This window comes from Adelges cooleyi, unplaced genomic scaffold, assembly GCF_023614345.1.
Source record: "Adelges cooleyi isolate 19-005CV unplaced genomic scaffold, UGA_ACOO_1.1 ACOO_flye_CR_arks_rails_tigmint_CR_PRNA_30, whole genome shotgun sequence".
Classification (NCBI taxonomy): domain Eukaryota; kingdom Metazoa; phylum Arthropoda; class Insecta; order Hemiptera; family Adelgidae; genus Adelges; species Adelges cooleyi.
In genome coordinates this window covers 24,004,501-24,031,560 of record NW_026095971.1, presented here as the reverse complement: position 1 = coordinate 24,031,560, position 27,060 = coordinate 24,004,501, and the positions used below count along the sequence as shown (strand labels likewise).

Sequence of the window (27,060 nt, the reverse complement as noted above, 5' to 3'; positions counted from 1 at the left end):
TGTGATTAGAAATAAGAGATAGTAGATGATTGGTACGAAATAAGTGATGAGTGATTAGAGATAAGACATGATAAATTAGAGATAAGAGATACGAAATAAGACATGAGCGTATAGGAGATAATTGATAAGAAATGAGAGACAAGTGATATTTTTACTGCAATAAACCGCAAAAACACATCCGTGATGGAATTGTTTTCCTTAAAGCGGAGAAAATAACTAGGTCGTTTTTTTAAACAGGCACGGTTTTCGAGTAGATCAAAAGTATCCGTAGTATGTATAAAATACATATTATGTTTACGGTCACAGCCGCCGCCGCCACCGCTGTTTGGACAATAATAAAATATGGATAATATTAGTTGTTCTGCGTTTTAAAACAATAGAGTACTTCTAACACCCGAGGGCGACGCGATTGGTTGTAGATAATAATATTATGGAAATTCAGTGGGAAGCGACCAGCGCTTTCGAGGGACCACCGCGACGGCTTCGTCCAAACACAACAATATAACACAATTAAAAATCATAAAAAAAAAAACCAATGACTATATCGTTTCGGATTATAGAAATTATTATTATTATTATTTATTATTCACCACTGTGAACGGTTACCTGGGTCTTCGGGGCCGGCAGGTCGGACCCCTCCGACAGGTGTATGAAGCCAAACCGAGAGGAGGTACCTACCGACGGCGGTGTGGTCACGCACCATGCATATAGCCGTCGACCGTACCACGAGCCCGGCAGTAGTCATCGACTTGCAGTTGCGCGACCCGGCGGCAGTGCATTATTATTATTGTACCGTGTGTTTTTACCGTGTTCGTTCTCATTGTCCCGACAACAGTGTGTTTTACTGCTATAATTATTATCAGCTCGGTAGAAAATAATAATAAACATTATTCCGTGCGATTACCCGCGCAAATCGTCGTTAAGTTTGCATAATATCACTCGTTGTCTGTGTCTTGTTCTTGTCGGTCTTCGCGAAATGTCCGTTCGCCGGTCTGTCGGTCAGTTGCAATAGTTCCCATTTGGATACTTACATTTGTCTGAAATCTGCAGGAAATCTGTGGCAAGGGACACACGATACAAAGGAGACCGGATGGTAACACGTTGGTGAGTCGATCAGAAGTTTTTTTCTACACAGTTTTTTTCATCACACTATCCTAGTGTCCTTGACAATAACGTAGGTACTTAAAAAAATGTGTTTTTCACTTAATTGATTTTGAAAAAAATCAAGTAAATACTGCCATGGAAATAAAAAAAAAAAATTGGTGTTGACAACTTTAAGAGCTTGTTGTAAATAGAAAAAAAACGCTTTACGCTAATAGTGAGAAGATTTTTTTCTTAACATTATTATAAGATAATAATATACAAGTAGATCGAATTTTATACCCATACATCTTCTTTTAAAATCTCTCTTAACTCTCTTTAACTCTCAATTTTCTTTTAAACTATAAGAGATAGAATATTAACACGATAAGATCATTAAGGTCTCTGAAACCGATGAAAGGATTTTGTTATATTTTATGGTCTTATTAGAATCACCTTGGCATGTCGAAGTGCATTGAAGAGTTTCAGAACTTAATCTGATATATTTCATTCACTATACACTAATTTAAAAATTGTATATCATAAAAACACATTTCCCCCCCTAAATTGTCATCCTATTGCAATTAATTGCTTAATAATAAAAAATATATTTTAAATAATTTTCCAAAACTAGAAATCAAGAAAGTCTACATGCCGACAGGATAGTGGTTACTAAAAAAAAAAATGAATAATAAGGTCATAAAAAGATGCCGGTGATGACCGTTGGGCAACATGTGGTTTTGAATAATAGAACAAGTGCTTAAGATCTTAAATAGTGTTGTGTTTTGTTTCAACATGTTTCATAGCTATTCAATAAGATCCGGTGTTTAATATTGCCGTTAATAGATATCTTTTTTAGTTCAATAAACCTAATTATATTTCAAACAATGTGAAACCCATAAGACATCTATATGATAGGTATACAAATTAGTTTTGTCCCAGAATTCATAGGTAGATTACACGGAGATTGTTTGATAATAAAAATATAAATGAATAATAAACCTCTAGCGATAATATCAAGACATATTTTTTTTTTTTTTTAATTAAGCGATTTTACCTTTACTTGGTTTGTAGTCTTATAACTAATCTTTGTTGTGAAAATTACTGTCAATGTATTGAGCATTCATCTATTAAAAATTGTTTAATCGCAATTTAAATTACACATAAATAGTTGTAATGGTGTTGTTGTAGGCTTTTGGGTAGATACGATTAGGCATGGTCGTTTATTTATAATAATTTGTTGCCCATAAATCATAATTACTAATTAACAATACTTGTTGACTGTTGATTTGCGCTCACATAGTAACCTAAGAAATTTAACATAATATAGCTCCAGTATAGATCTACATTCAGTCTAATTTTTAGACCTTAAAACTTAAACCAGAATAATTAAACTCATTTTTTTAAATATTTGAATGATTCCTACTACTATTTACAATACTACTGACTGTCATTCGATTTAAATAATATTTAGATTTTACTGGTAATACAATTATAGCTTACCAAAATCTGAAGTTAAAGGAAGTCGAGGGCCAGAAATGTATTAGTCCACTTAATCTACACAAAATTAAATATTTTAATGTGGCTGACTTATTGTTAAATTAAGCCCAACTAATTCCTATCTAAGAAACTCACTTTTTACACTTATTATCAAACGGTTGCCAACGGCTATAAAATAACTAAAGATAATAACGTAAGAAATGTGTTGGTTTAGAATAGAAGTATAATTTTGGAATGAAAATGAGAACAATAATAATTCATTGTCTATTTTTTTAATATAACTCCTTTGGGTTTTTGTTTTAACCACATAATAGGCAAGATCAAAAATAGGATATTCAATAATTTTACTTATACATTACCCCGTAGTATATATTTTAAGTATTATACATAATACATAATGAGTGCAAAAATAAAGAAAAATACATTACTAATAAACATGTGTATAATATGTAGAAATATTGTGCGAAACAGATAAATTAAAGAATACCTATTTTTTTACAGACTTTAAAATATGCAAGCATTATTTACATATGATTGTAAAACTAAAAACCTCCTTAGGTATTCGCTCCCGGGCAAAACAAAATATCTCTTTAAATAAACAATGGCAATGAAATACACAGTTATATTCAGTTTACTTAAGGTGTACAATATGCATTTATTTGCGATTTAAAACATGTTTGCACGATATAGGCAGCAATCTTGAGTAGTTTCAGTTAACGTAGGATTATAACCAAACATAGTGGTTTTTGTTTTGAAACCAACAAGGAACAATAAAGTAGCATTGAAATAAAATGTTTTACAACGTGCCAAATGGCGGCCTTATGATGTTGTTAATCATAATAATCAGTAATCGGCAAATGTTGATGATATCGTGTACCGACAATGAAGATCTAATTTTCAGAATCAACTGCATACTGAGCCATCCTGGATGGAAGTCGTTGGACCATATCGGAGGCAAACACATATGCGCGGCAAATTCATTTTCCGGCATTGATCTGTTTGTACCCATCGAAGAACCCGACGGTTTCTACGTGACCGACGAAAATGTCAACGATACATACTCGATGACGGCTCGATTGATCGAATGCGTGTACGCCAAGGCTATCTTAGATCATTTATCCTTCGTTGTGTTTATCCTGCGCGAAAGCTCGCGTGAAGCAAAACGTGTGTGTAACAGACACCGTTGCCTAAAGTATTACCAAAAAAGCCACGAGACAAAACGTCGGAGGAGGAAAACTGAATCATACCCGTCGAGCTATCACAGATTTTGGCATGTGCTCGACTTGGCGATAGGTCAAATAGAAAACAGCCACGCCATGTACGACTGTATGACCGACGCGTTAAGTTTTCTAGACGAGTCGTTGACTAAATTATACGGAGGCCCGTTGGATTCAAACGATGTAGAGCTTATAAAGAGCAGTGTCTTGCTGGTCCGCAACGCGAAGCGAACGTTAAGACATTACAACAACGAGAACCGTAATGAATACAATTCGGGCATTTCGAAAATTCCCAAAGCGTTGGAAAGATATTTCAACAAATTTGTCGTAAGCAAATTGATTGATTTCACAAACGAAAATTGCGTAATGCTACCAACGCCAAACACAAGCGAAACTCAGACGAAGGCGACGAGTGTGCGTCCGGCGTGTACCATTGAACAAGCCCGATTAGAAGTCGAAAACATCATAAGCAACGTCGTCAATAATTACTACAAAAAATTAGGTCTCTCGAAAGAAATAAAACCGCCGGAAATTCACTGAACGTAAATATTGTTGTATTCCGAAATTATATACCAATGTGTACACTATGACGTATAATGTTATATAACGATTTTCTTAATAAACTAATATTGCGGATGTCTATTAATTAACGATAATTTTTATAAAAAAAAAAGCTTTGTAATTAACAAATGAATATAACTAACGGTTCCGCGAACAACATATTGATAATTCTTATTGTAAGGTAGAAAAGTATAATTTCAAACATACAAAATACTCCCCCAACCAAATTGGGTGTCTATACTTTTGGATCTAGTACGCTACGCCTAGAATAATTCTAAGACAAGTACTAACTACTTTAATCACCTACAAGGTACATTTATTATTTGGCGTTGTTATAGTGTAGGCGGATATTAGCGTTTGATAGGATGGGTTTGCGAACAATTACATTGTAATGCAATTGTTGTTTCGCTCACATATTTTATACATGATTCGACTAATTATCATTATGGTTTTACGGCTCATTAAGCATGTCTAATCAGTTTTTTTAGACAGCATACGGAAACTCCCTCAATGACTAGTATATAATGCCTTGTAAGGCCGGAGGTCGAGAAAATAGGACGTGTTCTATGGGTTAAAAAAAAAAACTACGTTGATTGTTGTTGATGTAAGCACTTCGGACAAAAGTTTTTTTGAAAATAATTACCTTACCATTAGAATATATTTTATCTGGACAATCAATTAATTGCCAACGTATTCTTCAAGAATAGCAAAACACCTTGTTATTTTCTCAGCTCCACCGAAAAAAAAACAATTAATCGTTGACATGTTATCTCTTATCACTTATATTTTGTCTCTTATCTCTAGCTGAATGTGATAGTGTAAGGTGAAATTTCTTGTATCCAGCCCATTAACATAATATTATCTCATGTTAAAATTAATGAGACTTTTCATGTCATCAAAAAAAAAAAGCTATAATGGATTTAATTTTCGGTTTAATAATTTTTCACTCAATTTTTATAGCTCATAAAATTGGTTCGATCTAGTTAAAATTTGCAGTACATGTTTTTCTGATGAAAAAAATTACCGTCATGACATTTTGTACAGTTTTAGCTGTATTATTGCTATTGCGCAGATTGACTGCGTTTGGACGAATTAATTTTAACCATTTCGGTTGCAGCCATTCCTCGACCACCTGAATGCATAATAAACTGTGGTGTATTCATTAAAAACGAGTACCTATGTTAATGTGTTGTGCTCTGTCAGGCGTAACCGCCCCGAAAATTACGTTGTACACAATTTGTTGTATGTGTTTCAAACAATGGCAAGTAGGGTATTATCGTTTAAACGTTAATTCAATGTAAACGATATTTGTATGTATATTTTACAAAAATAATTTTCTAGTTTTAAACATACCCGACGAATATCATCATGTGGTCTGATAAACGAATTATAATTGCCTTAATAAGTGCGTACAAGGACCATGTGTTTTTTTTCCTGATGAGTATCAGAACTGATATTTTTTTGATAGGTTAGGTCTTGAGCTTGAAATATTTGCCCTGTTACAGTTATGAAAACCAACGGATAATCATTTTTCTCGCTTCACTGGCGTTGTTTGGTGGTGTTCGTGCGAGCAGAATTTAAACGAGGAAAAAATCAAGCTTAAACGTCGTCTGCATAACGTAAAATATGATAAAAATTTAGTTATTATTTTTTTTTTTAATATAAATACATTTAAATATATTGATAATTTAGCGGTGCGATTGATGCTATAGAATTTAATAGTTGTAGAAGTCATATCTATATAATATTAATTAGTTGACATTGAAAAGGAAAAGTAAGAATGACAACAACCCTCTCCTCGTTGATTTCGAAGAACATTTTTAAAACCAGACTGTTTTATTGTGTACTCACAAACTTCAATATAAGGAATTTGATGTGTTTGGATTGATATTATGTTCTTATAATAATATAATATAATTCTCATTGGTGTGCATCGGATAAAGACAAAGTTCAATGTGCTATAATATAATCTTGTACACAATCTCATGTGTACCATTAAGTTTGCCAAGTGCATATTATATATATTGTGTTATAGCTACACAAGTTTGACGAATTTAACCGTAACAAATTTAAGCAATCCCGGATGTGTCATCACCTCCTTTGTTGTAAACACACACACACACACACTGTACCATAAATTATAATATTTAGAGCGTCCTTTTTGCCCGGGTTTGTGTTCAAATATCCGCAGGCCGTAGCCGGTAATGTTCATTAAACTATATATTATTATTATTATTATTGTATTTTTTTTTTGTTTGTGAATGTTGCGCGAACACAAAAGGGCGAAGCCGGTGAAAGCAAACGTTTTTCGCCCATACCTATATTGTCATTATCGTTTCAAGTGTTGTTATTAAATTACAGCCTCTTGATTACCATTGTCGATGGGCGCTCATTGTAAGTGTATCAATTTCGCCTGTACGTCACACACAACGGATATTATTTACAATGTATGATTTCTACTCTCTTTAATCCTGCGTCTGATTCTCTCTCTATATATATATATATATATATATATAGGTTAACTCTGTTGCTGTATAGGTATGAATTTTCATCACATACACACACACGCACGGTCCATAGTGATAGTAATGAATAATGATAGTAGGTAATATACTTTTAGTATGTCCTACAGGACATAGGTATCACATTGTATGTTCAGCGTGTCAGCACATAGGTACATACAATAATAATAATAATAATAATAATAGGTATTCACGGTGTGTTTTCCGAATAATCGATGTTTGCGTTAGTGTAACAACGATATTTATGATACAATGATGCATAATAATAATGTGGTATAATCGCCGTTAGTTAAGGTAATAAACGAAGCATTAAATTCGCTACAAGTATTACAATGGTGGTAGATTAGATGTATTCAAAAATAAAAAAAACTCGGTGTGCGGCGGATGTACAGGATGAGCACAGATGTATTTAGGAATTATTTCAGCGCCCCAGGTCATCAATCATTTTTACGTTGACTTCCTGAAACATTAAAAAAAAAATACCCACCTTAAATCAACTACCGTCTAAACCGTCTAAGCACCTCGCTTTTGTCCCATCTCAATCGGTCTCCGTTACACACTATATTGCATTGACACACAAGCCATTGTGGATAATAAATCGTTAAACTGTTTAAATTATAATTTATAACCTGACGCGTGCGAACAAAAACTTAAAAATCAAGCCAATTGCAACGCCAATTGATTAAATAATAATATGTCAAGTACGACCTCAAGTAGAATACAACGTTATTTAATAATTAACAGTCAAGTTATAAACGTGGCATAGTGAATTTTGTTTAAGACGCTTATTTTTTTAATACATTCATTTTCTACACAAAATCAATTCCTACACCTTTAGATTGCTCTCTGTGTACCGTAAGTATATGCCATAGAAATAGTTTGGCCTAGTTTTTCGTTCACATGACAGGAAATAATTTGTTCCACGTTAATTGCAGCTCTATCGTATCAATCGGTGTACTTGTAATAATTGTTCCAGATTTTATCGACAATTTTAAATAACCAATTTATTGCACAGCTGCAATGTGCATAATACGGTGTACATTAGCCATCTTGAGAGTAGTATCTTGACACTATATGTAACTTGCTTAGTACGCCTTATTCACAGTCATCATCATTTGGCATATAATTATTACTATCATAATATTGGATATTGATCAATAACTACTAGGTATTGCCGTTTGTTTTGAAATATACTTGATGGACACACCTGTGTAATATGTTTTACATAACCCGCTGCTTATTGAAATGTATACAAGACAATTTTAAGAGTAAGTCGTAACTACTCGAAAGGTCGTTCTTATAGTAATATATTATTAATAATAAATGTTATTTACGAATCGTGAGGTAATAATATTAACATTCTGGAATAATCGAATACGCTCTGACGGTTATTAATTATTATTGTTTAACGGCCTAGTATTTTTTTTTTATGCGGTAATAGGTATTTTAATGACATGCCTCTTCTAATACTTACCTTCCTATTCTATTCGTGTTGTTAACAACTGCAGCGATTTGGTTGAATTGACTTTACCTACGTTTGATTAACATAATTAGTAATATGTAATATAAACTAAATGTAAAGTACAATGACACAACACATTTGAAATATTATTAGCTTATAACTATTTATTTCTATAATTATTAAGAAACACTATTGAAAAATCAATCAGCTAATACAAACACCCGAACCGTGTCTCACCCGTGGTATGGAAACGACAATCAAACGTCTTAGACATGTATATGTTTGTATTTTAGACAATAAAGCTGTTAGAATGGTATAAAAACGAAGAAAACCCATTTAAAGCACATGTCAGCTTCTTGTCAAGATTAAAAGCTAAAAATGTTACAAATAACGTAAACTGCTCGTTAGATTAACTATAATGGCAAATATATTCAATTTTTAAATATACTCTCTTAATTTATCCAATTAATCAATAAAATATTACTCTTTGAGTGTACCTGGTAAAAATCGTTCAAGCTATATAATAATGTAATAATTTTGTTCACACATTATTTTTCACTGTACGTGTGTGGAATGACTTTAACAGGACATAATTGGATCGAAGTGCTAGGACAATATGTCGTATACCTATGTTTAATTTTGCGCAGTCTATTATTATATATATATTTTTTTTTATCTCGTTTGTACCGCAAAAAAGAAGCGACAGTCTAACGTCTAGTGTGACAACTATAATTACTACCACGACAGACCGCGTCATAAGTGTACCGTGTGTGTACACTTATGACACTTGTGTACAGTTACAAAACCATCATAAGGTCCGTTATTGTGGTATAAATACCACGAAAAATACTTATGATTAACACAACATAACTTGATTGTACACTCTGCGTGAATTAATGCATTAAAATACACCGAATATGTATCTGTCGATTGCTCTACTTTTTTTTTTTTTTTAGCTAAAAAATGTATACAATTTGCGGGTGTCTAAAAAATTATCATAGATTATTTTAAATTTTTTTTACGCTTAGACAAAGGTGTGACCTAATTCAGCGCAAAATATGTAAACTTATAATAATCAAATCGGTGTACAAGTGTTGCGTGACAATGTAATAATGTCTACCCATCAAGTTTGAGATGTACCTAAAGAACAAAGCGCAAACAAACGATAATATTGTTACACACAATTTGAATCGATTCTGCTATAGGTCAGTAGTTCACCGAACAGGCTTAACTTGTGTACTTACTTTTATTGTAATAAAACAACACATACAAATTGCAGTTTTACTGTTTGAGTCCTCGTTAAACATTATACTTGGTTCTTTGGCAATATTAGAATAAATCTGGTTGTTGACACCTTGTCACTGATTAATAATTATTGCGACTCTTTATTCTCATTTTATGTTGCTATATTTACTTGACTTGTGTTTAAATAATTTCAGGTAGATGCAGGAATGTTACTATTGTGTATAGAATGCCTACGAAAACCATAGGATGCTTACTTGTTGGGGTATTCATCGCGATATGGTTTGGGAAAGTCAGGAGCCAAGGTAAGAAGAACATTGTTTTAAGTAAAAATCTATTATGAAGTATAATAATAATTGAGTACCATTGAGATAGTTTGGTCTGCGAATATTTACTATGTTTACAATTCAATTTTTTAACAACTCAATTTTAGATTACAAACAAAATTAATGTCCCAAAACCAATGTTATTTTTATGCGTACCTATCGAGGGAAACTTAGTTACACGTTATTTTATAGTTTTAAAAGTACATGTTTCAACGTATTCTGTTGATAAACTTATTAGAGAAATCTTATTAAAACAATATATGTTAGGTATCCAAACTATAGTTAATTAGACCAATTATAGACATAATATAATAATTACAATTACACATATGTTTGTTTTGTTAACGTTTAACTAAAAACTTTAATTAGTTTTATTGCGCTAGACGAGAGATCAAATATTAAATGCTAAAAACTGAGAATTTCAAAACAGTTTTGTACATTATCTTAAGGAATGTTAATTTAAGGCCAGTGTAATTATACAAATTATAAGGTAAAAAAAAATGTAATGGAAAGTCATTATTATTATATTATTACTTACAACAACGAAACTCGTCAGCGTGCAAGATACTATTAATACGTCGTATGTAATCAATGTAAGTGATAATTATCATTATTAAATTTGTTATATTGCTTTCTCTATGACAGAACACTTCTACGATAAATCACCAATTCGAATCAGTCACGGAAGACAGAATTGATAGGGGAAAAAAATAGCGAAAAACGTTACAATTAAGTATAGAGCACAGTACAGTGGAACCCAACGGTCATTTCACTTACTTAATATTATATAGATTAAAAAAAAAAACGTGCTACACATTTTATTTTTTTTTTCTTACAACTTTCTTTCTTAGTTTCAATTTTTTACTGTTGAATAATACTCAAGAGTGTTCCGTAGTGAAATATATATATACTTAAGAAACGGTCTCCGTGTTTATTTAATTCGTTTGTCAACTCGCTTTGGATTTATATAAAAAACAAATTGTAAAAAATTATATTTTAGTTAGAGATATTTCTTCCTGACTTTCTTGTATTCAATTTGTATATAATTTATACAGTCTATGACTTACTATAAGGATATTAAACAATTGTATACAATGATATACCTAGATACTTACCAGCTGATATTTAAACGTTGCCATTGCCCATATTCCACTAATAGCACAGATTAAATAAAACCAAATAGTGCACTTCATAATATGATAAAACAATCGGTTTTCAAATAACGATTTTTTTGTAGTGCCAAAAATATTGTACACGCCATTTACAATAAGAACGCCAACTGATAAGAAATACTGATAACAAGTAGTTGATATGAAACGATGGTCGACGGTGATAACAGATAACACTGTACAATACAAAGGATCATTTTTTATAGTGCACTATCTGGTTTTATTTCATCAGTGTGCTAATAGTAATAATTAGACATGATGTTATAATTGTTTTGGGTCTATGAAGAGCCCACATATCTGACAGACCATGTCCGTTTACCTACGGTTTGGTTTGACCATTACCGTATAGTAGTAATAATAATAATAATAATAATAATAGGTAATATAATTTGTTTCGGTTTGATTTTGGGCACCGCGCGCCTCTTAGATGTACCTTAGATACACTTACCGTTGTTGAATTACTCATAATTAAATGCAGACACGGTTTATTTTTCCGTCAAAACCGTATTTTGTTTGACACGTTTTTTTTTTCAACATAGACAATAGACTACCATAGTAAATAGATATTTTTGTTTTATTATTAAGCTGCCTGTGGGAGGTTCCCGAGATAAACAACTAGATTCCCAGCAGCAGACGGTATTGCACCCGTGTGCTCTACAAGTTATAACTGTATATAATATATAGTGAACAATCCAAATGGTAATGAAGCATCTAGTCACGATCTGCTGTTCTTTTGTCAGGTAGTCCGAGGCGGCAGCGCACGCATTGCTAATTTTTTTATAATTATATATTTATGTTTTTTTTTTCCTATACACATACACGAGATCATATAGCACACAAACACACACACACACACAAGAAAACGGGTCATGTGTTCGTGTCGGTTATTGTTTGGCCATGTTCCTTGTATTATTATGTTGTGTGAGGGCGGTTTTAAAGAAAGTCCAAAATTGGCCAACAGATTCAACGAATGGTGTAACGCGTCGTTTTTGCCAACAAATCAGATTTTCAGTTGCACCGATTGCATTTTTAGTATAGTAACCGCGTTCACCGTCATCATTGATGGCCTAATTCCAATAACCTTTATTTGTAGTGTAGGTTGATGGGTTTAGAGCTACCTATGTCACTGAAAAACATATATATATATATATTATATTAGAAGCCTAGGGTGTGACTAATGTGGTCGGAGATATACCTGCACCAAACGTCGTTCACCTACAAAACTATTTTTCAGCCATTCCAACAATGTTACATTTACTTTTTCAACGAATTCCGTTATCAACAAAAGGATATTCCTTGTTTGAGGTGAACATTTCTGGGGTTCGTCTGTACTGTTATAGCTGAAAAACTATAATGTATTTGTTATTTAATGTAATATAATATGTTCATTAATGTTGTTAGTTATTATTAAATTTAAATTAAATAAAACTATGTTTAGTATGCTAACCATATTATGTAACTAATGCATATTTTAAATATTTTTAATTATTATGCCACCTTATCATAAACTTCAGTCTTCGGGCCCAATTAGTGTCACGCGGGGGGTATGCAACAATGATTTATGCTTAAAATAGTAAAATGATTACAGTTCAGCGTTCACAAACTCACTCTGTAATCACTCTTGCGGATTCTGAAACAATACAATATAGCAAAACTGTGCATTTTGTTTTTGCCAGCGTTGCTCCACGAAAGCGCATAACGATTGTTAGGGATTACCTAACAACGGCCGGGTTGTATCTAATCTCGAATCAGCGACATAATCTTAATATCAGCTATTCTGCTACGGTTTGTTTTCTTAGCCAATTATACAGCTGTACTAAAACAACATTGGAACGACGAATGTTCAGTAGACCGTTGGTCACAGTGATGGTGTTCGGGTCAAGTGGATTTGACAGATTCACATATTATACATTTTGGGTAAAAAGTTGTCAAATTCAGTTCTTTTTATTAATTTATTTGATTACAATGCAATACGCGTCTTATGGTTTGTAATCCAAACGGAGACTTTAACGCGTGTCAATAAATCCTGGTCGTTCGACACGCATTTAGTTGACACAACAATCATATTATTATTATTTATCCGTTTTGTCACTCGTAACAATGTGTTTGGTATTATATTTACTAAAATATTTTTTCAAATCCCATTCCTCGTTTTGACTGGCTGCGTTGATACTTCTTTTTTAAACATATATTAAAAACATTACAGCGATTTTTGATACACACTCTGTATATATTTTTTTTAATTTGATTCTTGCCACACTCGAGTGTACTGTTTTTAAACGAGACAAAACTAAAATCGTGCATGCTCGTGCAAATTATTGTGTTCGATCTAAGATCGATATTATTGGATATCATGTACTACATATGACCCAAAAAGAGTTCATTTGCGATACCGAAGACCTGCACATATTACACACAGGTGGTGTAGTAATATGGGTTGGCCCAGAGGGGACGATACACATTAAATCGCTTTGGAAACCGCTTGTAGGGCTATGGCCAAGTGCGAGTGCGTGTTCTGGACCGGTCACGAGTGCCCGTGTAAAACCTTCGGTACACAAACAGCGGTATAATATTATTATAAAAATCCAATATTAAATATATGTATGGGAATGATATAGCGGTGTTCTGCTACATTGCAACACGGCACGAGCCCTGCGGTTTTACCGCAATACGGATATAGTATTATATGAATCGTATCAACGTCGGTAATCATAGGCCGGTGCGGGATAAAACAATGACACTATAAGTACATAATATTATTACCTACAGGTCCACAATACAATTTCAAAACAATCCATTGTTTTTACTGATCTTCGATTTATTTGATCTACTCGGAAATATATCACTATATCAATTACAAAGTAATCGAGCAATCGTTCGAATGATGTGCAATGAGCGATATCGTTTTTGTACTTCTAACAGCGTTCTGGCGTTTCAAGTGGTTTTTCATGATAAAAACGTGTCAACTATCTTGCTTTACATCATAGGGCATTGTTGATTATAAGCAAGCAAATTTTAGTTTAAACCGACAGCATGAATAAAACCATATAGTGCTCTTCGCAGTATAACAATAGATTTTCAAATAACGATATTTGATTGGTTAGGTTAGGTTAGGTTAGGTTAGGTGTTAGGTTTGGTTAGGTTAGGTTAGGTTAGGTGTGGTTAGGTTAGGTTTAGGTTTGGTTAGATTAGGTTTGGTTAGGTTAGGTGTGGTTAGGTTAGGTTTGGTTAGGTTAGTTTTACAAATTATAGATTAAACTGATAACAAGTAGTTGATTAACGTAGAGTGTACTATTTGGTTTTATTTAATCCGTGCTAAAGCCACATGGGATATTTTATATTAATTAGGTATTGGTTTAACATTTGTTGGTTTTTTTATATTAAAGATATTCCGCCTCTCCCCCCGATTTCACTGCTCTCATTCACATTTTGAGTAAACGGACTTGTGAAAATATAAACTACTACACTACAATTAGAATTGGAGGTCACATATCTCACATCGCATCTGTGCGTAGACCACCCATGAGTATAGTTGATGTGCAGATCTGAGACAAGTTAAATTGTCGACAAGAGACCTGTTTACTACTTTTTGACATACATAATAATGATATAATCGTATTTCTTCTATTTTATTTGTTCGATACAACCGGATTCTGTGAATTACTGGTCTGTAATTTACTTTTTTTTTTTTACACTCTTGTAACACATTTGTTTATATGCTCTGTCTGAACCGAATGATATTCGCCGTCCATAACTGGACGTTTTCAAGTCCACCGAGACAACAAAACGCGTCTTCAATGTGTTTTATGAGGTATTTTTTTTTTTTTGTATATTTTGTCAACAATGCGCGAGACGAAACAATATGGAATATTATCGTACAATTTCAGAGCGGTAAGAACAGGTGATTGTTAATAAAAAAAAAGAATCGTATCAAAATATTGTCATACGAGGTACTCTTGTTTAATTTGTTTGAATACAAATATCGTGAAAGCGTCCATTAGTTTTTAAACTCTGTAAAAATGCTCGTCGAAACAATGTCAAGCCTGTGTTAACGGTGAATACAATGACTACGTCGTTTCCAACTATTGTTTGTCCGTTTATTTTTTATTACCCTCTTTTTAAAATAGATTTTTCTAATACATAATTTGTGTCCCATACCACCATTAGCACGGATGTCTACAGATGCACTTTTGTACAGCATGACACACAGGTACTACACAAAGAACATAATATAAAAATATATATGATATACAGTCTTTAATAAACGAATTCATATGCAATTAATATCAATATCTTAGACATCATAATTATTAAGTATACTAATCTATTGACTAGCTTACCTTTTGAAAGTGTTATTGTTGTCCAATGTCCAACGACGTAATCAAATCTTTTGTTACTTAAGACATATTAGAAAAATTGATGTTTGCACTATGTAACGAGCGAGGAATTTCGTATGCGCCGCTCGGTTTTGCGGTTTTCTTTAAACCATTTAAGCCGTTAAGGTTGACAGAGTTTTGTGTTTTGACGTCTTGTTGAACTCCATTTTGCGGTTTGATTTTTTCCAGTAGATTCCACTTTTAGCGAACCGCACTACAATAAGCGTCGACAGTAGAAAAAAGACAGCAGGTACTTGGTCAGAATATTGTCAGTCGATAGTAATGTTGTTTTCCAAGAACAATAGTTCCCCAAACTATTCAAATATTTAACAAAAAAAAAAAAAAAAACACATTTTTTTATGGAAATCGAGTATACCAATATTCAATTTGGCCCGGCTGCTATCGCAAAACAAATAGTTTCATCATAACTATATACTATGTAGTTCATAACATCTTATATATTTTATAACACAAGGTGTAATGTGGTCTTTGGATTTTTGGTAAATACCTATCCGAGTCCTGAGAAAAGTCCTACTCGAGTAACGACTTTTCTAACGTTAATTGTCATGTATCGGTAAGGCGATACTTCGGATCCAAAACCAATTATTATAATTATAGTGGTAAAGAACCGCTCGTGAAATTCTTCAGGATTAATTTTCGTTGGATCACATTAAACGCTTAATCGTTAGAGTATAGCATGAATAAACTAGTCATTATAATGTTTAACTAGTATAATAAATAACTCAGGTATAATTTTAGCAGAGAACTGCATACAGTTAATAATAAATTGTAACGTCTAATGAAAATTATAAAGATACAAAAGTGCTTTGGCTGAATGTTGAAGTTTAACTAAAACAAACTTAGAATCCAAAAAATACTTAACAATGACAGTGATACTGTCAATAAATACTTTGTTTTTCTTAAAAGTAAAGACATGTTCAAGTTATTACTAAAAACAAGAACTTTATGGGATTATGTAAATTCGGTCAATTTACCGCTTATTTATAGTTAATACAAGTTACACAATTTTTTCCCCCTGGAAAATCACAATATTAGTTTTTAATCAATGTACCTACTAAGTTATTGAAGATCCAAGTTAAGAACCGGAAGAGTGGTGAAGTGTTGTATTGTTTTTATCTGCTTTAAAAAATGTTGTTCAAAACTGGTTACCGACCTGTCAAAATTATCACCCTTGTGTCACACACAGTAATATGTAGGTCTCGTAGATGGGTAATTTTCTGAAACCAAGGAATTTTAACAAAATTAAGGTACTTAAACTATCTCCTTCTAATTAAAAAAAAAATTCAAAACGGTTGAATTTTCAGTCCCTCACAATGTCCCACACCCCGGTTTTGCATTTTAAACATGTCCTAGATGTTTGACTTCAATTCTCAAAAATCAAAACCTGACATTATTCAGTAGTTAAGCAAGTACTCTAGTTTTCAGAATCAATTATGGTTTTTTGAATACTTCAATAATTTCCTCATTTTACCCTATAAACTATGGGTTCCTTACTTTTTAGCTGAGGACCTCATATTTTTCTTAAAGTGACACTAATTCAAAGCTTTTACTTAGAATTGGCTATGGCTTTTCTCCAACCTTATTTCAACCAGTAGTTAATGTTTTTGTGTGCGATTTTCAGTCCCTAATTTTTTCAAAGAAACATAATTATGAGGGACTGAAATTTTACATTTAGTTTTATAAAAGTCCAATGTGATAACCTACTATATTATGTCAATAACATATTGTTATGTATTATGTTGTTAATTAAAAAAAATTGTTCGTTTATCTGAATACTCGTTTAGTCCTTGGCACTGCAGTTCAGTGTTTCACCACTGCCGTCCAGCCCCTTATAGTGGCAATTTCTTTAATTTCAATTTTCTACTAAACTAAGAGTTTCTACGAAGGACCTTCAAATGGTCTTTAATGTGAACCCTACGCTTAATCAGAAACCAAAAAAAAAAAAAAAAATTAACTTTTTTAAAATGAAAAAATGGATGTTAAAATTCCATAGTTTCAAAGAATCGCCCAAATAGTTTTGATTACACGGATTGTTTTTTTTTTTTTATTTTTTTTTTTTTAGGAAGATTTTTTAAAGAATCGGCCTGTCGGTTTTCACGCGCGACACGGTGGGCGTTTCCCTAGATGTGACTGATTTTCCTCGAAAGAGAAATCGATTCGTATATACACTTAATATAAGTCAACAAGACGTTTTTACACGAGCCCACGCCTGTGCAATATCCTTTCGTGCATCGGTTAACGTTCAAGCCCCAATAAGCACGCGCGTTAAAAAACGTGCCCCCGGTTAGGTTTTATTGTATTATCGTATGGTTATTTTGCGCCGCGTGTGATAGCCCAGAGAGACCGGTGGTTAGCAAGTTGGTCGTGTGCATAGCATGCGAGTAAGCTGCTTGTTTGCACTGGCACAAGTCTGTGATAATAATAGTTTTTCAGCGTGACGTAACCATAGCGTTGGGTTGTGGGCAATTGCAGTCATTGGAGCACAGTGAAGTTATCATTATTGTGCGTTGTCCTTATGGGTACTAGTACTTTCTACTTCCGTAGTGCGAGAATCTACACACTCTGATAGATGAAAAAAAAAATATATATATCTGGATTACTGATAATTTTACATTTTTTTTCTTCAGAAATGCTACCCCGACTTTCTTTTTTGCCGGAGAAACGCCCATTTGCGCCGTCACGTTTTTTATGCTTAATATTGACTATATAATCTAACAATTGCCATACGAGGCCTCAGGCGTACTACGCTAATTATATTATTGATTATTACAAATATGTATTTGTAAATATAAAATCGCACTACTTTTCCTCTGCACATATTTTATTATGTTAAATTGTTATCGGCGGCCGATCTAATAATGCGGATTTTTTGATAAACAAGTTTTCATATGTTCAATAGGACGGTAGTTTGTTTATCAATTGAAAAATCGCTTCAATAATAAGCTGTTACTTAAACTCTTCTACAGAAAAAAAATTATAAATGTGAACTGTTTATTTTTTTCCCTTCACGATTTCCCGATAGAAAGGTATTTGATCTTTAGGGCGGGTAGGTTTGGGTAGGTTAGGTTAAGCTGAGTTTGGTTAGGTTAGGTTAGGTTTGGTTTAACTTTGGGTTAGGTTAGTTTTGGACGGGTTGTAACGATAGGTGCAGTTGTCGGTCTAATGCTAATCAGTAGTATATAGAACTATAATCAAATAAGTTTAGGTTCTCTAAAATATTACAAACTACATGGGTATAGCATTATTTAACATAAGCGAAACAGTTGTTGGTTAAAGGATAATTGGTTTATAAAATATGTAAGTACTAATTCATAATTTTACTGGTTTAAAATGTTTATACATTTTAAGCCAATACAATTATTAGGTAAAATTGGTAAAGGTTTATCGGTTTTTGTTAATAATTTTACTGGTTTTTAAAATGTATAAAATAAAAATGTAGACAACTACCGATGGAATATATTAAACATAAAGGTTTAAAGTATTACAAATAATAATTTGAATGTGCATAAATTATTTACAATATAATCATAATATTCACAAGTAGAGAGTCTATTCAGTCTATACCTAACGCCGTAACTATGTCGTGATTAACTTTTGATGTAAATTTGTAATGATGTCCACAGTGTGCTGTGATTCACAACACTGCATTGTCTACGTGTGAAAACCACTTCACTTTTAATCATTTAAATGTTATTAATGTTTATAGACAATAGCTGTTAAATATCGTATCATTATAACACTGTGTTTATCGACTTTACGTTCACGATAAAAAAGTTATTAAGATTTGCGATTAGAAAAATAATTTATTATACAAACACCATAAAATGAATTCTAATCGTATACAAATATTTACATACAAGAGATGGTGTTTGTATAAACAGTGTGTACCTAATTTTCTCATACACTATTTACTATGTGTTCCGTTAGCCTTAACTAATAACTTGGCTAATAAGCGTGGAAATAAACGTATTATGGAAGCAGCATTACTATATCATTTATTAAGTAGCTACTGGCCAGGCACCAAAAAACCGCGGTTTAATTGATTTAGCCATTGCAATAAAGCGGGGTAGATAATCGTCAGAATACAGTAATGCTGCACCGTTATTGTCCTTAATTGTTAAGGCGATTAATATTTCCTACATAATTACTTTAATGTTAAATAATACTGTTGAGTTTTTGGGACGACGTTAAGTGGATCAATGTACCTCTATAATGTTGTATTGAAAACGTTTTTGAGTATTTTGACATGCCTGTGCTAAACTCTGGCTGTTTTTCTACGTAGAAAGTATGTACTAAGTGTTTATTATATTTTAAACTGATCATACAGAATTTGGATTTATTTAAAAAAATTATTTTAGCTTCGATTAAGAGCTTGTTTTTCTCTCGTGTAAAATTGTATAATTATTGCCTTTCGATGCATTTTTTTTATACATTTATTATAGAAATAATTTTTCTTTAAAAGCACATAATATTACTACCTATTTTGTCATAAATTATATAAAAACCCTTTTTAATTATACAGGCGTACGACATCTGTGTGCTGTCTGTCAACTTTTTGAAAATTAATTTTATTTATATTTTAAATTATTTGCCCCCTATGAAAATACTACATAATATTGTCTACTGTATCTACACTTATAAAAAAAAGAAAATGTATGTATTTTATAAGCTTTATTCGGCTAATTTAATTTCATATTGTTGTCGAACAACACCAAGCTGCGTCTAATGCCTGGATCGACGTTGTCCATACAGATTTCATTATTATAATGTTTGTGTATCGATCACGACTGCTAGTTTCCTTATTCACGATTCTTCACAGCTGTGTTTACTGGCTTAATTTAATATAAATATTTATTTACACTTCGCTATTGACCCGCTGCCGTATACTACTTACGGGTTAATTGCTATACTTTTACTCTACTCTCTACTCTGAATGCTTGCATTATTGGTAGCGCAGATTAAATAAAACCAGATGGCGAACTCTAACAAAATCGAAAAATGTAAACAAACTTTAATAATCCTGTATAATTTCTAATCACTCTGTATAATCCTTTGTATGTAATGGTGATAACACCGTCGATCATCGTTAATCAACTACCTGTTATCAGTTTATTGTAATTTGTGAAACTAACTTAACCAAACCTAACCTAACCTAACCTAACCTAAACCTAACCTAACCAAACCTAACTTAACCTAACTGTTGTATACTTAATTGTTGAAGAATACAACTCAACTTTAGGATTAATAAAAGACGTTTATTATGAAACGCTATAACAGCAATGACAAGTAATTATTTTCAATATTAGCGTACGCCGTGAACAGTCCCCACTGCGTACACATTAATTAGTGTTATCTGAATAACCATATTATAAATATAACAATATAACAATATACAACACTAAACCAAACCTAACCTAACCTAACCTAACCTAACCTAACCTAACCAATCAAAAATCATTATTTGACAATCTATTGTTTTACACAATGAAGTGCACTATCTGGTTTTATTCAATCTGTGATACTAGAGTATGATAAATAATTGAAATACAATATTATGATGTTTTAGACAATTTAATGAACTGACAAATCGTCGGTGCTATGTTTTTTTCTCGAATTCTCAGCGTACTGGGTTTTTGGAATTATTATTATTTTTAAACTCTACATCGGCAGTAACGTTGTGTTATCCACCGTATCCGCGTAAATGGGACTTGGACAGTATTAACTCTGCTCTAATAATGATAATAGCTCGACGTGCGTTCTTTTACGTCCTCCCGGACGAACTAGGCTATTGAACACACCTACTGTTCGATTATTATCATTATTTGATTTAACGTGTCCTGCAGATGTTACGTGACGCATTATCGGCTATTATATCCATTGGCCGGCACGTTCTTGTTTTGCGGTACTTCTGTGGAGATTTTTTCGTTTTTTTTTTTTTTATCTTAAGCCCAGGGTGCTAAAAAATGAATTGTATATATATCCAGCATACACACACACACAAAATATGGCTATAAAACGTCATGTAAGAAAATTATTTTTCCAGTTGTCTCGTTAGCGCTTCACGTGGAATTGGGTCGTTCCGTCGTCTTGGTTCCTCTCTCATCATATTACTTCTGTTACATACACGCATTATACGAGCACTGACCGGAAAATTCCAATATTATCTGTTGTTGCTGTTGTACGCCTCTGTAGTCCGTGATCTCGGAGTATCTGGAACAAACACCGAGATATATAATTGCAAGCTGTATAATTGCCCATAGTTTTCCCGTTGTTCTTTTGCCCGCACAATCGTTTTCCAGTGTAGTAACACAAAGACGAATTTAGACTATTTCATCATAACATACAATAACGATGGCGAGCAATATTTTTACCGGAACGTTTATGAACAAAAATATAACGTCTGTAGAATTTAATATCACAGTTGTTCTTTCAAAGTGTCTCCGTCAAAAGAGGATTCAGGTAGGGATAAACGGGTCGCTGATATTAGGGATTTAACAATTTCCTAAATGTATTAGCAATGTGTTCAAGTTGGTACTATAATGGTACTGTACAAAACTCTAATACAGGAAAACCGCACAGAATAAATACTTGAAATCAAGTACAATTTTTAGAAAATCATATTCAAAAGTATGACAGGCAGGTTAAATTTTTTGATTTTATTACATACAAAATTAGGATGTATTTAAAATTAGCCAGCAATTAAAAATGTAATAAATTAATAATGTAATTTTGGTAACCCAGTTGCTTATGGAATGAATGATGAGGGAGCCAATTCAATAGTACCTTTAAGAGTGAAAATATCGACTACCTGATTTGGGGGGGGGGGGGCAATTTAATTGCACCGCTTATATATTTTCACAACCCTTATGTGCGTTTAAGTTAAATAATTGAAAAATAACGCAATTTAACGGTTCAGTTACTAAAATAAAAGAATATACGATTGTTCTTAAAATCGTTTGATAACTAAACCAAGAAGAGCTATTGTCCCGTTTTATAAATTTTCATCTTACCGTAACGATACACGGACAGTAGTGTATTCATTTTTAATAAGAATATTTTTTAACAAAAACGACGCTGGCAATTATTGAAAGCAAGGGTTAACAGTGTTTTTAAATATTTATAAGATATCTAGCCGTTTAAACTTGTTTTAGCCAGTAAGCGACACTGGTTCTATTGTATCAAGCCACAACTATGGTGTGTTTGAAGAATCTAAAGCAGTAAGGACTAATAACACTTAAAAACAAAACTATAACGATAATAATATATTGATTAGCGCCACACATACTTAGATGAGAAACTGTTATGGGATTAATATTTGTATCGTAGCTGTGATCCACTCAATACCTCACCCTTCTTGCCGTCCTAAGCTTTAAACTTTAAGAACTTTACAAATAATTCAACAAAACTGGTTATCAAATTAATTTCTATTTGAAAATTTTATTAAAAAAAATTATAATATTATATGTGTATGTATTACTATGATTTAAGTATTTACACTGTTTTTAAAAACCCTGTACAAAACAATGGGCGGCCATTGAAAGTAAGCTTTTTACTCGATTTTATCGCGGACAATCAAGGTTATCCGATTATTATTATAATATATAATTATTATTATGAAATAAATGTAGGTACACGGTCCATAGTTCGGTAAGTATCCTGGACTAATATTAATCATATTACACCGGGCTGGAGTCTCTAAAACAAAGAGCCACATATCCGTTGATATAGCAGAGACCGAAGAGATTCGTTATTGTTTTTTATTTTTATTTTTTTTTAAGGAGAAAAAATATACCTTGTTTGCCTGCGAGTCCTTGATGAAACTTACTGACTAATCCCGTAGACGCTTTATTCTCGTGCACGGTTGGACGAGGAACAGCCGGATGTTCCGCAAGGGCAAGCGTAACGTCACTTCCGGCCCTATTTCTTCCTATATAATATTTGTTATTATGTGTCCAACCCTCCTCTGGTGCGCGTTGTTTCTAATTTGGAACAAAATTAAAACGTTTTTGTCGATTAAAAAACTGTTATTAATAATAATTACCACCGAGGATTTCCCGACATTTTCCACGAACGGGTTATGATATTTTAATAATTTTTTTTATATCCGACCAGCCGAAAGTCCCGTAACATAAAAAAAACTACTATTACTATGTATCGATATTATTGGAACAATGAATTTTGCTTTTTATTATTTATTTTTGAACTCTTTAAAATATTATTTTACGGTTAACCGTTTTTCTATGCTGGAAAAAGAAAACAAACACCATCATAGTATACGAGTGGTTTTCTCAGCTGTTGTGTATCATAATAATTGACATAACTTAAATTTTAAGGGCACACATGGGAAATAAAGTGTAATAATTGGACCAACTAAAACTATTATTGTGACATAGGAACACAACAAGTGTACAGTTAAAATAACTAAATAAATAGTTGGGATACTAGTTGAACCGACATGTAGAATACACTGTACATATACTTCCATAGAAGGTAGATTGATTCAAATAAATTTATAATTTTAGTTTCTATGCAAAGCGAACTGTATAGAGATAAGGTATAGGCTAGGTTATAATAATAATAATATAGTCATTGTAACATAGTTTTATACTATAACTTGCCTGTAATGAATAAATCGTAATTTCATTTTTTGTATTGTTCCATCTGTCAATAAATCAAATGACTTGGTACCTAGGTATTGCACGTTTTTCAATGACTTGTGATTGAATAAAATCACTTGATAACTATCACTTTCTTATAATATAGGCGAGGGGGGGGGGTATGGTTGTCTTATCGAATTAACAGGACTCGATGCAGCAGACGACAACAATACAAATGATGTCATATGCCAGCGATGCTAATCGATCGAATCGTGATGTGTCTACTTGTCTTTAGACCGCTCGTGTCTTGTGGTACAGAAAGAATAAGGCATTATCGAGTGAAAACTTATACGGTCAAATTAAACGGCGCAATGTAGGCGAAGTGGCTATTGTGATTCATGAGTTATAGGCCAATGCGCCGTTTTGCGTTGCTACAGATCTTCAGCGCTTTGTTCGTTAAATTTTCAAACCAAAATATTATTATGCAACGCTTTAGTCGGCTGATAGTTTTGCACAAAAGTGAAAAGTAGATGATCGTTGATATTTCTTTGTACGGTTGCATAACATGTATTATATATGTATGTCCGTTGCCCACGCGCACCAGCTTTGAAAGCTTAACGCCTGACAACAACCCAGATGACTTAAGACATTTATTGTGAAGAGAAAAAAAAATACCGTGACTGTTTATCCTCATTTAAAATATCTAAAATAGTAAAACGTCCACATGATCTCCGTTTCTAACAGGGGTGGGTTGACATGGGAAACCATGACTTTATGCATTCATAGCTTGACCCTGGATTTCTTATTTAGTTATACAAAATAAAATACAACAACTGAAATTTGTAAGGAAACGCCAGCTATAATATACTTAGAGGGAGGTGCGTCCAAAGTAAAAAAAGTACCCATGAAATATTAAAGTATTTTCAATCCTACCATAACTTGAGTAAAAATCAACATAATATTGAAAACCTTAAACCTGGTTGGAAATATCTTATGCAATACTTTTAGATAATAGGTTGCCTTAACTATTATTATTCAATTTTTTTTTTAACCAACTATTGTCCGGTCAACTCATCCATTTTTGTTGTAGTTTTTTAAACGCATAATTTTTTTTCCTCATGTGTAACAATATAAATCATTCAAAAACTTTTTTTTTTTTATTTTATTGTACTTCTATATTCATATCAATATGCAGACGTGCGTGTATTGCGCGTTTTCCAACCCACGTTTATAATTATTATCAACTGGTGGTATAAAGAACCGGGAAATAAGAGAATTCCGTTAATCTCAAAGTTTTTTTTTATTCCCGTAGTACCCATTCTTTCATTTTTTATTTAACCGTGAAAATCTCATCTTTATCTAGTCACTAGACACAAAAGTACCTACCAGTGTGGCGGCATTACACGGATTAATCAACAAACGGTTTTATGCCATAAAATAAAATATTACATGAGGTTTTTTAAAAAAAACTGAACATATTAGAATGTAAACAGTGGATAAAAAAAATAAAAGGACGAAGAATGTTAAATGTGATGTCCATGCTTCAATGTGTAAATAATGTATAGTTATTTTTAAATCATTTTTTTGGAAAATTCGTCACTAGAAACTTCAAAAATGATGTGTTATTATATTAAACCATCCACATAGACCATGATGATATGTAAATATCAGGCGTAGGAAGTTTAACTTCTTATAAAAGGTCTATATAATATATATGGATAGGTTTGTAGAAATGTATTTTTGGTGTTGAAAACAACGAATGAACGAAAAAATACCAAAAACGCCACAAAATTGTTACTGCAGACTTCACCCCACAATTATTTTATTATATACATTTTTTTTTTGGCTTCGTCGTGTAGCTGAAAAGGTATTGTTTTTACAATGATTTGTTTTAGTTTTTTTTTTTTTTTGTGTCTGGACCCAATTCTAAACCGCTGAACCGATTTCTTCGTGTAGCAACTCTTTAGATCAGAAACAGTACTAGAAAAGTACTTTATTGGGCCGAAAATGTTTGTAAAAGTTCACTTCAACGCTTATGTGAGCTCCCTTTCCCCAACATACCTCGACCCTACTGGCTTTTTGTTTGTTAATATTTTCCTAATCAAACTTTCCACCGACCTGGCGTTCAATGCGCAGTCATGTCCAATATAACGTGGGCGCTATTGCGGAAAACACATAACGAACGAATAATGTGAATTATGCATGAGTTGACGGCGAAGACGGTCACGACTTGAGCTCTTTGACGAAACGTCAAAAATGTTGGCAATTATCCTACCCCAGTCTCCGTACAGCATCAAGTGAAAAGTGTGTACAGAAGAAGAAAAAACGATAAAGTTAATGCTCAGTCGAATAATATTATGCGCATGCACTAGCTGCTAACATAATAATAACATCACCGGTAGTCGGTCACGATTGTTCATCAACAAGAGACTATTGCTGCCTTACGGTTTCTCTATTATTCGACGGTTTTTTTTTTTTTTTTTTTGCAATATAGATAGTAAGCTAACGAATTAACAAGCACCCTCGGAGTGTTGGATGAGTCTCAAGATTCTCACGGTGATGTGTATTTGCTCGGTGATCTACTTAAGGAGTCGCGACGTTCGAGTTGCCCAGCTAATTGGAACGAGAAGAAAATAAATACAATTTTCGTTTTTCATCCAATATCTACTACGTACTATAAGTGGTGCGCTTGAAAATCATGATTTTATAGCCAGCCATTTATAGCTATAGTTTGTTTGTCTCACGATTAGGTAGTACTCGATTGATAACGATTATTTCAAAATATTTAACTGTGCATTTACTTACACATCAACAGCCTCCAGTTAAAGCCAAAGGCTGGATCCGTAGATGGTGAAAATTCTTGGATATCAATGGTTGATGAAATATAATTCTAGGGTACCATCATTTTTAATATTGTATCTAAATGCAATTCATCTTATCGCGTTTACGCTTAACCCCACAAAAGAACTTGACGAGTATAGCTTCGT

The 27,060-nt window shown here is 32.8% G+C and overlaps 1 protein-coding gene across 2 annotated transcripts in view; it reads left to right on the top strand.

Moving 5' to 3' along the window:
* The first annotated feature begins 1,037 nt into the window (after nucleotides 1–1,037).
* Nucleotides 1,038–27,060, top strand: part of LOC126837962 (protocadherin Fat 4) — a 35,808-nt gene continuing 9,785 nt past the window's right edge. Inside the window, exons 1-2 of one of the 2 annotated variants that reach the window (XM_050571999.1) lie at nucleotides 1,038–1,104; nucleotides 9,782–9,889. In XM_050571999.1, coding sequence (XP_050427956.1) covers nucleotides 9,814–9,889 — 76 coding nt within the window. In that variant the 5' untranslated portion in view covers nucleotides 1,038–1,104; nucleotides 9,782–9,813. The remainder of the gene's footprint in view (nucleotides 1,105–9,781; nucleotides 9,890–27,060) is intronic. The other variant, XM_050572000.1, reaches the window with a different exon arrangement.